Genomic DNA, 16,379 nt, shown 5'->3' with positions numbered 1-16,379 from the left:
TCAAGCCAAAAAATGACTTGGTCGCACATAATAAGTTGTGGGAAGCCACCTCTTCCCCTCCTAGAAGAATGAAATATTTTGAGGAATATTTTAAAAAAGGCAGGATAAAATATTTCCCTATCCCTATGCAGATTTAGTAACACATTACTCTCTGCAGCAAAATCTGAACAAAGGCAGATTAGCCCTCACCCAAGAGACCAAAACAGGGGAAAGCCAGTAAGCCAAAATAGGAATTATTGCATCATCCTCAGAAACTTCAACCAAACTTAGCTCAAACAAACACCTAGGATTTGTACTTCGCCTATAAAGCCAGCTATGACCCCTATATGGCCGCATGGGAGTCTTACAACAGCCAATAGAATACATGTTCTTACACAGGAACAGGAAGCTCAAGTGCAAAGCCCAAGAGAAGGTATAAAAACCCTTCACTCTCAACCCCATGTGGTCAGCTGCCCAGAATTACCCATGTGGTTCTGCTTCATCATTAAACCATCTTTCCAATCAGCCACCAGCCTCCATTTTGTCTCCAGTGCCTTTTTCCCGGCTTGGAACTGGATCCGGATATTTCTCTCAACAAATTTTAAATCTCTCAATTTTAAAAATCCACATAACACTTTAAAATTCTGAAGCTAGAGAGAAGTAGGCATAGAAAACAACTTTTTTCCATATTATGAGCCGGCAATCGTATTGGATTGAAGGTTCTTTTTATAGAAAGATTACTTCTATAAAAGAACATTTATTCTTAAATTTACTACCGCCTTAATTAAGAATCAACTATTAGAATTTGATATGAAATGTTAGGTGTTATAAAAGTTATGCCAATGACTCATTCATGAAGCTATAATATTCAAAGTGTTGGCAGCAACTGAGGCATCATGGCAGAGCTCATAGTGCCATGGCACCAATCCTCCATTACAGGGTTCTCTAAACTGAAGCAAAGAAAACAAATATTGATTTGGGCAAATATAGTTTTAACAGATTAATGCAGCCTAATGAGGATATTGTAAACTGTCACAGAAGATGTAATAATTAAATCAAGGATGTTGACATTAAAATTCCTCAGGTGACAAAAATGTTCATTATTTTTGAAGGGAGGAAGGATCATAAAGTAAGAAATATTAGAACTGAGGACATGAACAATTAACCAGTCAGACCTTAGCAATAGAATTTCTATGGATTCTAAGTGGGTCAAATTGGGATTTACAAAATCTAAAAATAAGGTGTCTATGACACAGGAATTTGAAAGAGAGGAATTTGCATCAATAGAAGGGAACTGTGGGTTATACACAGTTTCATTAGTTGAATTTACAAAAGACGAAGAATTATTGATGGGAAAACTGCTTCAAATTAACTTATTCACTATAAAACTAAATAAATTTTCTAACCCCTTGACTTAGAGCAGTGGGTCTCAACCTTCCTAATGCCGCGACCCTTTAATACAGTTCCTCATGTTGTGGTGACCCCCAACCCTAAAATTATTTTATGTTTTCCATATTTTTTTGAAAATATGTATTTTCCGATGGTCTTAGGCGACCCCTGTGAAAGGGTTGTTTGACCCCCAAAGGGGTCCCGACCCACAGGTTGAGAACCACTGACTTAGAGGAAGCTATATTGTATATATCTTGGTAGCCTGGATCAGCAATAACTACAAAGATTCAATTTATCTCAAGCACAAAAGACACTTAGCTTTTCTTCAGAAGGTAGAAAAAGAATAAAAGGAAATGAGGAAGAGGATTCCATGAAAATATAGTCAACTTCCTAGGTTTTTTAAAAAAATATGCAATGCTTTATCAAAAGCAGCATTAAAGCACATGCTGTTTCATTGGAAGATTGTCCTTTAGTTTTATAAGCTCCTTCTTTTTCAACCAGCCTCATGAGGCAAAGCATTACAAGTTCCATCTTACAGACTCAAGAGAACAAATGAGCTGTGCAGAGTACATGGCTGATGTGAGACTTGCAGTCAAACACAGCTCCAATCACATCAACCCCTTGTGGCTTAAGAAGACAAGAGCACAGATCCTCCATCCTATTCTCCTATATTTCTATTAAATCCTCCTCTTAAGTATTTTCTTTTCTGAAAGCTGCTGTGAACGTGGTCATTTCTTTAACTGCACAAAACATTTTCTTGAAAACAAGTTTCTCACAGAAATATTTCATTTTTATTTATTTATTTTTACTGGCAGACGTAACCAAATGCTTGCTCATTTTTCAAGCTTTGTGTTTTCCACACTTTGTCCACTTGAAACCCAATTCCTTCTGAACAGCCAGAGGATACTTCAAGAAAGAAATCTTATATGCTTTTCACTGACAGAAAAGGACTTAAAACAGCACAATCACCTATTATACTGCTGTAAGATTGATAACAATCTCAAGTGCGTTTCGTTGCTTCCCCTTAGTTAAGCAAGCTTTTAGATAGTGGAAGTGCCTTTCTTTCCTCTTCACCACCATCCTCAAAAAGCTATGCAGAGAACAAAATCATACTAATGAGGAGGATTATGCAATTAAAACAGACAGTAAAGTTCTGTTCGTCAATTACAAAAATCGCGACATCTTGCAATTCGACAGATCTCTGAAAAAAAGATACAGTTTCCTTCGTAACCAAATGTGACTGAATTTTAAGTCACAGCTGCTTAATTTCCTTATGAGACAGCAAACGTTTTGCAATCCTGCTGATGCATATTCTCTTCTCCCTCGCCTCCCTCCGAATTAACTGCAACAATAGAGCTGTTAAAAAAAATAAAAAAGCACCATCTTTGCCGATTGCTCCGTACAAACGGCGTGCTTACCTTCCTCAGGTTTAAAAAGCAGTTTTGCAATAGGAAAAGTGCAAAGCTGCTTTAGGACTTTAGTTCAGGATCTCCTTGCCATAGCAGCTTACTAGAAACCGAGCTCTTCACCATTTTTCTGATCACATGACCGATGCCCGTTCTAAATAAGGAAGATGATCACCTGCTTTTTGGATACCAAGCTGTGCATATCCAATCAGCCATTCTAAGAGGCACTCAAAGAACACCAAAGCCAAACAGACTTATTAAGAATAACGGTTTTTTTTTCTTTCTTTCTTGGTGGCAAGAGCATAACTGTGAAAACCAGATAAAACAAATCTCACAATCAATTTAAAAGCAAGTTTGCAGCTGTGTATTGGATAGCTTTATGTAATCTACATCACTTAAATTGAATTTAAAGTCGTATAGGGGTGGAGAATTCTATTTAAAAAATAAGGGGACAGATTCAATGAGTACCTTCAGGCAGAATAGAGAATTTTTACTGGGATCTGTAGGCAGAAGCCACTTTTTTTCTGCATTATCCAATTAATTAAAAGGCTATTTCTTTTTTTCTTGAAAAGTATATTTAAATATGTGTCAGTGTGTAGAAAACAGCATTAAGAGATATGCAGGGTTTGCATGCAGGGTTTTATCTGTCATATTATCAAAATTAGCCTTCCTTTGTTGAGAGACTTCCTGGTGTGCTGAGGCTAAAATTCCTGCCAGGTGGTTAAAGTTAACCTCTATAGAGCAAGCTAGTTCCGGTTCAGTTCTCAGCTTTCAAAATTAAAATATTTGTATATTTCTCGGATTTTGACTGTAGCCAATATACACAATTATATTTTGGTTCCGTTCTGGGTAGCTGACCACATGGAATCGAGAGTGAGGGGTTTTTATACCTTCTCTTGGGCTTTGAACTTGAACTTCCTGTGCAACATGTATTCTATTGGCTGTTGTAGGGGTCATAATTGACTCTATAGGTTGTCTGAGTTAAGATTGGTTGCAGCCTGGAGCTGATGCAATTGCTTGTTGGGCAATTCCTATTGTGGCTGAGAGCTAACCCTACCTTTGTTCAGACCTTGCTGCATGGAATTTGCTTATGAATAGAGCTGTCTATCTCTTTATTTTTTAAGTGCTGACATCTGCTGAGGGCTATTAAGAAAGGTGGGGGCTATTAAGAGTGAGTCTACTTCCAGCCTCTTGATAAAAACATGTTTCTCCATTTCTAATCCAGGGAATATAATATTCTGCCATTTTAATATTTCTCAAAATAGCCATTCTTCTAGGAGAGGGATGGGTATTACTGTATGTATGTATGTATGTATGTATGTATGTATGTATGTATGTATGTATGTAAAAGAGTCTATGAGCAAATGAGATGTTAACTTTTATATTTTATGTGGATTGCGTCAAATGATTTAAATTGATACATTTATCTAAAATTAGTAATATAATGTTCTGAAATATTTGCGTAGATCTATAAAAACAAAAGGAGAAATAAAATCATTTGATAAAGTTAGCTGTCTTTACATGGGAAAAAAACCACTCTAATAGACTGGGGTGAAGTGGTGCAGTTTATGCAAAATAAAAGGGGAAGGAAAAAAACCAAAAATGTTTATATGGCCAACCTATTGTGGTCATGAGATTTGCAGCTAAGAGACACCTTCAAGAAGACAAACTAAAAACATCTGCAATATATTTTGCAAGAATTGCATAGCATTCTGAGAAAAGGCATCAATGAGTAATGCACATAAGCGTAGGACTAGAGGAAAAAGTTAAATCACAATTAACTTGTTATAGCAAGTTTTTCATACTCCGGTGAAATTAGGATCATTTCATGTTTATTATATCCACACAGGAAACACAGAACTGAAAAGAATGGATACATAGGATCACCTCAGCATTTTTTCCTCTGCAGTATTTCAGAAATAAGCCAGATCCCTAGTTTGCCCAAGTTCTACCAAAGAATCTGTGAAGGTTGAGAACAAAAGTCAAGAACTCTGAAAAGATCTATAGGTAGAACCACAATTGGGACCAACATCTTCTAGGTCATTTAACACAGCAGTTGCTAAGTGAAACCGTGACTGTGTTTATGCTCTTACTTCAACTTTCTTTTGCTTTGTAGTCCTACAAAATCATAGATACTAGGATTAGTCACAGTTACTTTTTCCATCATTATTGTAACTGCAAATGGTATCTAAATAAAGCAGTAGCTAAAAGAGGACAACCTATATACAGGGTAGATTAAAAATATGGTGACAATATAAATGAATAAGAAAGTTGATTTGAAAGGAAGAAGGGAAAAGATTCAATCAATGTGAGAAATGAGAAATGACTTTTTAAAAAAGGCCCAGGGACAGGAGTGGGTAAGTGCGACAATGGGACAATAGGATGACGGTTGGAAAAATTTTGTTCACTACAAACTTTGACATTTGATATCTTAAAAGTTAGATCAAAGTTGAGTGTTGTTTTGAATGACAAATTAGATTTAAACTGTATTAATTGATTTGATTAATTGATTTTACATCCAGCCTTTCTAGCAGGGAGTACCTAAGACACACTTTAAACCAGATGATATGATATGATATGATATGATATATGATTATAATCCAAAACTGTAGATGTTTTCAGGCATCTGGATTGGCACATAGCCTCTTTATGCATCTGATAAAATGAACTGAAGTGAACACCTTATGTCTTTTAATAATATTAAAAGACAGGTACTACTAGGCTCCATCTGATTTTGGACTACCTACTATTTTCCTCCTACAGCATCAGTGGTGGGTTTCCATTTTTTTTTACTACCAGTTTGCTTGTGCGCGCTCGCACGCAACACTTCTGCGCATGCGCAGAAGCATCCGGGCGGGTAGGTGGAGCCTCCTGTCACCGCCACTACCAGTTCGCCCGATTCAGGCTGAACCGAGAGCAACCCACCTCTGTACAACATCTACAATGAGAATATGCAACTCTAAATGTAATTGAAAAGTTGAATATCCTTTCAATAGACACAGTCAGTACTAATCATCAATGCATATATTAATTGCATATCTTCAGTTGCTGGATTGCTCTATACTGAATTGTTGCAGAATATAGAAGAGGTTAGTAAAAGTTAGATATCTGCCTTGAATAAAAGGAAGCTCTAATACTAATATAAAATTTATCCACCCATTGCTTCTGGTGTGAGCAACCTTCTGAAATGTACCAATACATTCATCAATAATAAAACCAGCAATAACATTTATAGACCTTAACATTTATAGATCTGTTCCTACCCTACTATTTGATGGAAATGTCTTGTATTGTCCACAGATGAAGTCTCATCTTCTATTTTTTGTTCTTTAACCATGCTGTCTCCAAGAGGTTGTTGTGGATGATCATCCAATTCAACATCATTAGCAACCACGTGCAAGAAAGGAGCATCTGTTTTGGTATCGCATGAAATCTTGTCCTGTTGTTCCCAGGCTTGGTAAGAGCTTTTATCTAATGGAATTTCAGCTTGGGTTTCAGAGATCAGTTCCTGGCTTAAAACGTTGTCTAATTCTTTAATAGATTGTCTGCATAGTGACTCTATTGTGACTGGCTTACTACAATTATCTTCAGATGATACCTCATGTTCTCCATTTTGGCCAACTATAGTCCACTCCTGGTCTTGTACAAGGATGCTGGGTGATTTCTTTTCACCTTCCCATTTTTGAGGCACAGCAGCAGAACTTTTCTCCTCTAAGTAAAAAGAGTCCCATTCATTCTCCAGAGTAGACTGTCCTTCACTTTCATTTATTATGGAGATTGACTGTAATGTATCCGAGGAGTCTACTGAAAATGTTTCAAGAAAATCCATTTGTTCAGCAATTGCTGAAGGGAAATTGTTTTCTTGGGTTACCAATAAGTCATTTGTCAAAGATACATGTTCTTCACCGCTAATGAGGACATAGTCCATTTCTAAAGAAGACTGTTCTTCTGTTTCCTGTAATTGTCTATCTTCCTTTTCATCCTTTCTTGTCCTTTCTGGGAACTTGGTCTCTTTACTATCAAAATTAAATACATCACAGACAGCTTCTGAAATTAAACAAAAAAAAAAGTTTTCGTTAAAGCAGTCAATTGTTCCTGCTAATTTTAAACATGAAAATAGTTATCTATTTGATTTGTATAGCCTCTTATTATTTCATTTTATGTTTTAATTAGAATAGCTTTTCATTTAAAATAAGACCTGCTAGACCAGGGGTGGCGAACAAGTTCGACAAAAAGAGCCAAAATTTTAAACTGTGAGAGTCAGAGAGCCACACCACGCAGTGACCTGCCAAAACAGACAAACACTCACACAAAAGCATATAATTTTAACAATAATATATTAAACACATAATATAACATGCTCAGTCAGGTGTTTTTTGTTATAAATTTTTATAAACCCATTAGAGCTGCTGTATAACTTTTAAATCCATAAATAAGTGGAATCTCTGTCCACCTAACAACCTACAAGATTACTTGATGACCACAACCAGGAATGCCACACTTGCAGTCATTAAACAAAGCAGTCACATATCTCGCTTAATGACTGCTTTGCTCAGTGACGAGATTGTGATTGTAAATCGAGTACAACCTATACATGGGTAAAGCCTGGTCCTAATATTATCTTCCTTTAACCTAATATATGTATTATAATATATATATATGAGTTTGGATTATCTTTGATATCTATTACAATTACAGGCTGTGAAAAAAACACTCGTAGAATTTTGGGAAATATACTAACCATGGAAATTCAATTAAATGTTTTCTCCTATTTAAAACTCTGCTGCTCCTGAACCCAGAGCTTCAATATGCAACCATTATTATTAATTTGAGCAATCATTAGAACCTCACCGGAATCCTGCAGCAACTGTGCTAGACTTTGAAGCATTATTTTTTGGGGCGCAGCAGAGGGCGCTGTTGAGCTACACCCAGAAGTACTGGTGGAGAGCTGGTGGAGTGCAGGCAAGCGTTGTCGCGTCGACCGTACTTCCGGGTTTAGCGCGCGATCCGAGCCACAGTAAACTAAATAATGGTAAGAGGCAAAGAGCCTCATTTATTTTGGCCGCGTGTTCGCCACCCCTGTGCTAGACAATTCACAGCTGGAAAAGAATATTTTTACAGTATATGTATTGATTGTGAATAAATATTTTTTTAAAGAAATAAAAAAATCTTTAATTTTTTAAAAAATAAATATACTTTTTTTTAAAAGTATCTCCAGTTTTACATTTTATTTGGACAAGTTTTTGCAATTTATTTGTAAACCATTGCATGATTATAATATATGCAAAAAGATTGTATTTCCCTAGAAAAATTTTTTTATATTAATAAATGTGCTAATTTTACTCACCGTTGTCTATGCTTATGCCTCCATCTGCTGGTGAATCAATATGAGTTGATTTAGCTTTGTATTCACATTTGTTCAAATCTTCTGTTAACTCAGGAATTACTTCAGAGTCCAGCAATAAAGAATCCCAGTTTTCAGAACTTTCTCCAGCCTTCCTATTTACATCATCAGATTTTTCTTCTAAAAGATTATTTTCATCTTCGCTAGTTGGTGAATCAATAGTAGCTGAATATATTTCATGCACAGGTTTTTTAAAAACACATGAGGGTTGCGATTTCTCATCAGATTCTAATAAAAACGACTCCCAGCCTTGATTTTCTTGATCTTCTGCAACCTTGTTTTTTAAACCGGTAGCTTTAGATTCCAAAATGTCAATTTCACTGTCTGCAACCGGAGATTCAATGTTACTTGAATCTGTTTCAAATTCAAATGCTTTCAAAGTACATGAAGATCCGGGAGTCCCATCAGATTCTAATAACAGGGATCCCCAACCCTGTTGAGAAGATTCGGCAACATCATCTTTTATGATAGTAGTGTTAGATCCTGAAAGGTTCACGCCATCTTTTTGAAGAGTGTCCAAACCAAAAGGAGAAACACCTTCTAGTGTTAATTCTTTATGGGGTGATTCTATAAACCCTGCACTATAACTTTCTTGAGTATTTTGAAGATGTTGTAGACTATCTGCAGAATATTGTATTTCTGTATTATATAGGACCTCTTCTTCCTTTTCTTCTAATGAGTCTTGTGATTGTTTCTTTGCAAGTGTTGGATGAATTTCGGTTTTCTCTGATTCGTCAATGACTGTTAAAAGATTAGTTTCATTCAGCATCATACATTGGTTATTCATAATTGGTATCTTATTCATACTATACTCTTTTCCAGTATCATCAAGTGCAGTATGCACTGTTTCCAGCTGTTCAACTAGTCCTGTTACATGGACAAAGGGTGAAAGTTGATCATTTCCAGGGAAATTATCATACATAAAATTATCTGTGGCCGAAACAGATTCCTGAGTAATATTTTCTTTTTCAACTTCAGATAGGTTGTCATTTGGAGATGTTCCTTGGTAGGTTGTCTCATACTTATTTGAAAGGCATGAGTTGTTTTCTTCAGGACATATTTCCACTCTGTCCATTGCCAGTTGCTGATTAAAATGAAAACCAGTGTCTTTTAACAAGATGGGGGACATCACACCGAGCTCCTCATGCTCAGCTAGGACAGAAGTTTGTGCATATGTTTCCTTGCCTTCATACTGGCAAACGTCAGGACTGCTTGAGGCCTGTGAACTGCTGTCTTGATCAAAGTGATTTAATATATCTGGATTTTCTTTGCTTGTTTTCAAAATGAAGGGCTGGTCTACATCAGTCCACAAATCTGGATCAATACTAAATATCTGGCAGTTTCCTGGAGTGCTGTTCTGTAATATGTCAGGAACAAATGGATTTCCTTGGGCAATTCTTTCTTCAGTAGGTGTTGAGCTCAAATATTTTGTTAAAGATTGTGAAGGATCAGATGGAGATGTGTTAACAGTCTCTGGCTGCATTTCACTGTACTGATTTATTATTCTGGGGACAAATTTATTTCTAGTTATCATATTTGGATCAAGTTTTAGATCTTCCTGAGCAACAGCATTTAACAGGCTTGTCTGCCAGGCTTCTGGAACAGTTTGTTTAACAGTGTTAAGAGATGGATCTTGTCTTCTCTCTGTTCCATCAATATGTGACCATGGTAGTCCATCATATTCTCCAATGTTTGCACAAGCTTGATCTGATCCTTCATGCCAATGAGTCAGTACAGGTTCCTCATTTTTATATTCAGGTATATTGTTACATTGTGTAGATTCTTTTTCATATGTGGAAGTAGCTGTAAGATTTGGTTCTTCAACATTTTCATCTATTTTTGGATTTACTGCCCATGTATTATCAGGGATAACTCCTGCATAGTTTCTTTGTAAATCATTCCTTGAATTAAATCCAAGTGAACACTCATTTTGTTTTTCCAAATTCCACCATTCAAATGTATCATCTGGAAATCCAAAACTTTCTTCTATGGATTTTTTATTTTTATCTAATGCACTTTTTGCACTATCTTGCAACAGAATGTCCCAGGCATCTAAATTATTTGGTCTATAAATTTCTTCATTATTTAAAGCAGATGTTTGTTCAATGTTATTAGGTACATCTTCCTGATCTATTTCCCTTTCTATAAAATATTCAGATGTTTCATGGGCATAGTTTCCTGTTATAATATTAACATCTTCAGAGATTTCATTTAATGCATCCGTGTGAACATTTTCCTTCAACTTAGGTTGACCATTTGAATTTTTTGAACCAACTATAAGATTGGTTTCATGGAAATGCAAAGATTCATTTTCTCTCGTAGCATCCTCCAATTTGTCAGAGTCTAAATCTGACTCTATTTCTCCCTGATGTATATTTGAACATTCTGAAACTTCATCTGTTCCAGGACTTGATAACGAAGATGTATCATCATCATCCACATGAGCATTCCAAAGAACTAAATTTTTAGGTACTTTGTGATCAGTGTTTGTTTCGGAATCTTCTTGGCTTTTATTTTCAAGGAATTCCTTTCCAGATTCATCTATTTTGATATCATTTGTAACATCCCTCATACCTTCACTCTGAGTATTGCTTCCTTGAAAATTCTGCCTGGTATGTATATTAGTTAAAGAATCACTTATATCTGGGCTTGTTGGACCTGAGTATATATCATTATTAATGGACCCACCACTGCTATTATCTTCCTCACCGGTAATTTTGAGGGACGTATTTGCAGGGGAGTTACTTGATCCTTCTGACATTTCATTCTTCATGGGGATTAATCCAGCAAACTGCATTTCTTCACTCACTGATGTATTCCAAGCATCAAGGATTTGGGACAATTCATGGTGCAGTATAATATCAATACATTTTTCATGAGTGAACTCATTTTCACTCTCCACACTTTCAGGACTTTCACTTAATTCAGAAGAATCAGTTTTATACGGTAATAAAATACTTGGTTGTGGCTTCTCTGTTGTCTCCAGGGGTTCAATATCTTCTGTGTACAGATTCTGTGAAATTCCTTGATTTTCATCATTTGAAGTTGCGTCTTCAATGTCCAACATTTCTGAAATGTCTCCACAACTTTCCAATTCAAATTTATCAGTGTTCAAGTAAGAGGTTGACTCTTCCCCTGTTGATGGTTGTTCTTCAGCATGCAAAAAAAAATTTGATTGTTCTGACTCTGAAGCATTCATTTCTGAGCTATTAATCATGTTTTCATTTTCAACCATGATTGGAAAATAGTTCCCTTGATTGCATTCTTCTCTGGGAGAAATTGAAGAGGGACTTTCCATGTCAGGAATATTTTGTTCAAATAGATCTTTATCAAAAGGTTTAGAAACTAGTGTAGACACTTCCCCTGAATGGTAGTTTGGATATTCAATCGTGTTAAAATGATCCAAATTATCATTATCTTCCTTGGGAGACGTAATGACATGTTTTGCATCATTCTTTTCCTCCGTGATAAGATGAGTCCAATTGGAAAATGGTATATTTACTTCTGGTGATTCTGCTGCTACTTCTTCCAGACTTCCACTAGTTATTGTTTTTTCTGGCGAACTGGGATAATCAGAAATTGTTCTGCTTTCTTCTGAACTATTAACATATGAAAGAGGTAGTAAAAGTGACAATGGCGTGTCATTTTGCATTGTTTCATTTCTAATATCATTAAGAGGGAGTGACCCTACAATAGTTTTATTTTCAATGACTTCTAGTGTTGAGGAGTAAGTTAAGCTGTTCTCCTCCAATGCAACTTTTTGATCATGGTGAAGATGTTCAGCCTTTTGCTTATTCAGAAGTTTACTTTCTTGATCTGATTGATTGTTTTGTCTAAGTTGATAATTAACTAAAATGTCATTTTCTGTATCATTTGGTTCAAAACAAGGAGATCCTATGTCTTCAAAAATGATTTCATTATTCCTCTCACCATTTTCTTCTGTTGTGCACACGATACTACTTAGAGGGGAATTATTATCTTTTTGTGCAAGGATCAACATCATTCCACTATTTTCAGAAGAACTACTGTCATCAATATCATAGTCACCAGAAAAAAGCTCTGCAGCTTTTTGTTCTGAATCATATACAACAGCATTTTTTATAATAAAGTGAGAAGGTTCAACTTCTACTTTTTTTTCATTATTAAGGGTTGGTTTCCAAGCTTCACTGTAATCAGATGAACATACAGGAAATGTTTGTGGCAATGATTTATTATCTGATAAATCATATATTTCTGTTCCAGTTTCATCTGAATTTGAGTTTCTTATTTGGTCAAAGATTGGCTTTCCCTCAGAATATTTGTCTTCACTTTCTTTTTCATCTCCAACACCTGTGGGTGACACATATGAATCAGATGTTGAATAGTTTGTATCTGGTGGAGAAACAATCAGATCTTCAACTGTGTTTGATGTAACAAAATCTGGATCTTTGTATGACAGGAAAGGATCTTCCCAAGAGCCAAGATTTCCAAGCATATCTTTCCTGATGTTTGAATCACAGGGATCCCATACAGTGGTATTGTCAGACTTGGTGTTACTATGATTTTCTTTAACATCTTTCTGCACAATGCCAAAACTAGATTTTGCATTTTTATATGCTGGGTGATTTTCTAATAAGCTATCTTGCCTGTTGTTTTGAGAATTTAAATCAATTTGATTTTTTGGATTTTCACTTAAATTATCTACAGAGAATTCCAGCAAAGATTTAGACGTAGAATATTTATCAAATTTTTGAGAAAAGTGATCAAATTCCATTTGAGGAACATTCCATGGATGTTCTGTGGGTCTTGAGATATCATGATCAAACTCTGCCCAAACATTAGGCAAGTTTGTCTTTATATGTCCACTATTATTCCACTGTCCACAAGCTAGTTGACTGGAGTTCCACACATTAGCAAATTCTTCTATTTGCTGTTTATCATCTTTCTGTTGATACTCCAGAGTACTTTGGGCAGGGCTAAATGGTTTTTTCCAAGTATCTGTTCTAGAAAATTCCGTATGTTTTGGTTGCTTTTGTGTACATGCTGAATCCGATGCTCTTCTATCAGTTTGCTGTCTCAGTAACAGATTTACTTTATAATCTTTCCATGAATCAGGACTCTGAAATACAGATTCTGGCTCAGTTGAATTCCATGTATCAACATTTTTGGAATCTAATTCAAAACCATCCCACCAGCTCCCATATCGAATGCGAGAATGAGGATTTTTAACGTGATCAATTTCATTAATTCTTTCAATTATATCTTGTGGATAAAATAAAGGTGGCCCACTATCTAAAGGTGATGTTTCTACAAGGCTATTCATTGGGGTTGGTGGAGTTCTTCTTTCACCACTTTTCAAGATTTCTGTACAAGAGGAAAATTCATTTTCCAAGTCAACCAAATTTGATTTATTATCAGGGAAACTTCTGTGATTTTCTTCTTTGTGGCCAGATTCATTCAATGTTACTATATCCTCCTCCTCATTTCTTCTTTGAATGTCCATTGAATAACTTGCAATATCACATTCCGATAGATTTGTCTTGTCATCTGATTTTGAACTAGCTGACAACTGTTCTTCTGATGAACCACTGTCATGGGAGAAATCATCCACAGAACAGCCCGCCAAATGTGAAGACAATGTCTCAACTGATGGCATAGGTGCTAAATCAAAACTGAAAAGATCATAATTGTCACTGCTATTTCCAGAGGGAGGCTTTTCTTCTTCAGCAACTGCTCCTTCAGGAATGGGACTATAAGAGTCAAATCCAGAAAGAAAACTGTGGTGAGATGGACCCCCTTCTGCTACTGGACTATCATCACTAAGAAAAACGGAGCTCTCCTTAGATGATCTGCTGCTTCTAATAGTAGCGAGACCACTGTCAGGACTCACAAGATCTATGTTAACATCAGCATGGGCTTGCGCTGATCCATTATGATCTTGAGGGTTTTCTATAAAGTTCACAACATTTGGTTGTGGTTCAATGTCTGAACCATATAGTTCCATAATACCAGAAGAACCTTGAGAAAGCGGAGCACTTCCAGCCACAGCTTCAGTGGAAGATGTTCTACTATTTGGTGCCATTTCGGGATGTCTTCTGCTGATAACATCTTTCATTAGCAAAAAAATTTCATCACCATTTGCTACGTAATTCTCTTGCTGGTAAATAAGAAGTTGGTCACATCCATATTCCATAGGATCCAGTTCCAGGCATGGATTCTGACACTCTTCTAATTCGCAGCAAATCTATTAAAGGAAAAAAAAAACACATCAAACACCAGTGTTTTGTTTGATCAGCTGTACATAATGAAAGTAAGTTTAGTAAAAATTAATACTGATTTAATAATTCTACTTCTTTTTACTTTGTAATATTTTCATGTTCTAATATACTCTGAGCAAGTGTATTCTGCTTAAGCAACAGGAACTTAAGTGAAATAAATCTTTAGTCTATGGGTGTCAGAGAGTCTAATATTACTGATCTTGGTCCCTAATATTCCTCTCTCCTTAGAAGAATAAAAGAAAATATTGTTATGCAGTATTCTCAGTCCAGTATTATTTAGAAGAACTAGATATAACAATAGCCATCCACCATTCCCAGAATTCACCAGAATCTTACCATAATAGAATTGGGGCAGATTCTGGGGAAGGAAGCATTGCACTAATATATATCTATGGTTTGATGAGGGCTCAGTTCTAATTTGCTTATTGCCCTGCCTAATAAACGTATGTGGGACTTGGGGCGTAGACTGCTAGATCATTTCAATGTCATTCTAAAGCAAAAGCCAATGAAATGCTTAAGAAAAAAATCAATTTCAACATTGGGTTTATTTAATTACTAATTAGTCCTCTAATTAATATCAGAAATATGTACTCTGATAAAGAGTACATAATGCAAACATTAGTGACATTTCCATTATTCCTACATGACTTAATTATGCTATTAAAATATTTATCTAATAATAATAATAATAATACCCTATAAATATACAAGTCAGATATGCTGGAACTATGAGTCCCAGGATTCCTAATTGCATGGCCAATTTTAGACAGGCTAATCATATTCTTTCCCTAGTAGGAATAAACATTTGACCACAGCAGTCTGTAACATTTAAAAATGTTAATAATAATATTTGAAGTATGTTCATTTATTCTTCAGAACAGGAATAGATTTGTGTATGTTTTTTTTTTTATTTCAAAGACTGAATTGCAAAAAAAGGTATATAAGCACTGTAGTCCTCACTTACCGACTACTCATTCAATAGCCATTCAAAGTTACAATTGTGTGGAAAAAGGAGATTTTTGACTGGTACTCAAAGGTGCAGTTATTGCAGCTTTCCCATAGTCACATGGCTATGATTTGGGTGCTTGGCAACCAGTAAGTTTCTACAACAGTTGTAGCATCTGACAGTCACATGATCACCTTTTGAAACCTTAAGAGCTGACTTCTAACAAGCAAAGTTTATGGGGAAGCTGGCAGGAAGTTGCAAGTCAAGGTCATGTGAGATTACTTTTAATATGACTTTTCACTTTACAATTGTGTTGCTTAGTGGTCAATGAATGAGAACTACCTATAGAGCAGGCCTGTCAAACTGGCAGCCCATGGGTTGGATACAGCCTGCACAGGCCACGCCCTCCCCGGCTCCGCAAAGGCAAAAAACTTTGTGACATGGCCTGCAATGTGAGCAGGTTTGACACCCCTGCTATAGAGCAAAAAATAATGGACAGTCTCAAAGATAAAGTCAGCAAGACAATTCCACTCCTCCACTCTCACGTATATGAGTATGGACAATTTGGATATACGATCACCACCATTCATCACCACCAGATAGATTCTTTCTATGATACAGTGTCACATTAATTCATATTAACAAGTTCATTCATATTAACAATATATTAACATAAGAACAAAATCAAAGTAGTGTCTTTAAAAGGACTAATTTCAATAGACTTAGAGAGAGCTTGTGAAGGAATCCATGGATGAGAATCGTCAAGGGGAAAACAACCCAAGAAGCTTGGGAAACTTTGAAAAGTAAGATTATAAAAGCTCAGTCTACTACAATACCAATGAAGAAGAAAAATAACTGCTCTCAAAAGAAACCAGTATGGGTGCATAAAGAACTGCCTGACAAATGTCTTTACACAAAAGGAAAAATCAGTCCAACCTATCAAAAACAGTATGGTAAAAAACAGATTAGGAACACAAGTTAAAATAGGGGGGAAATGG

The 16,379-nt window shown here is 35.9% G+C and overlaps 1 protein-coding gene across 5 annotated transcripts in view; it reads right to left on the bottom strand.

Moving 5' to 3' along the window:
* Positions 1–16,379, bottom strand: part of PRUNE2 (prune homolog 2 with BCH domain) — a 117,577-nt gene that overhangs the window by 32,372 nt on the left and 68,826 nt on the right. For all 5 annotated transcript variants that reach the window (XM_081940221.1, XM_081940224.1, XM_081940222.1 and 2 more), the window contains exons 8-9: positions 8,122–14,401; positions 6,038–6,821 (exon numbers count right to left, since the gene is read on the bottom strand). In XM_081940221.1, the coding sequence (XP_081796347.1) occupies positions 6,038–6,821; positions 8,122–14,401 (7,064 nt within the window). The remainder of the gene's footprint in view (positions 1–6,037; positions 6,822–8,121; positions 14,402–16,379) is intronic.

The sequence above is a fragment of the Natrix helvetica genome (assembly GCF_964273705.1).
Source record: "Natrix helvetica genome assembly, chromosome: 2".
Lineage (NCBI taxonomy): Eukaryota > Metazoa > Chordata > Lepidosauria > Squamata > Natricidae > Natrix > Natrix helvetica.
Note: the sequence above shows the minus strand (reverse complement) of the source record. Positions and strands in the feature narration are given on the sequence as shown.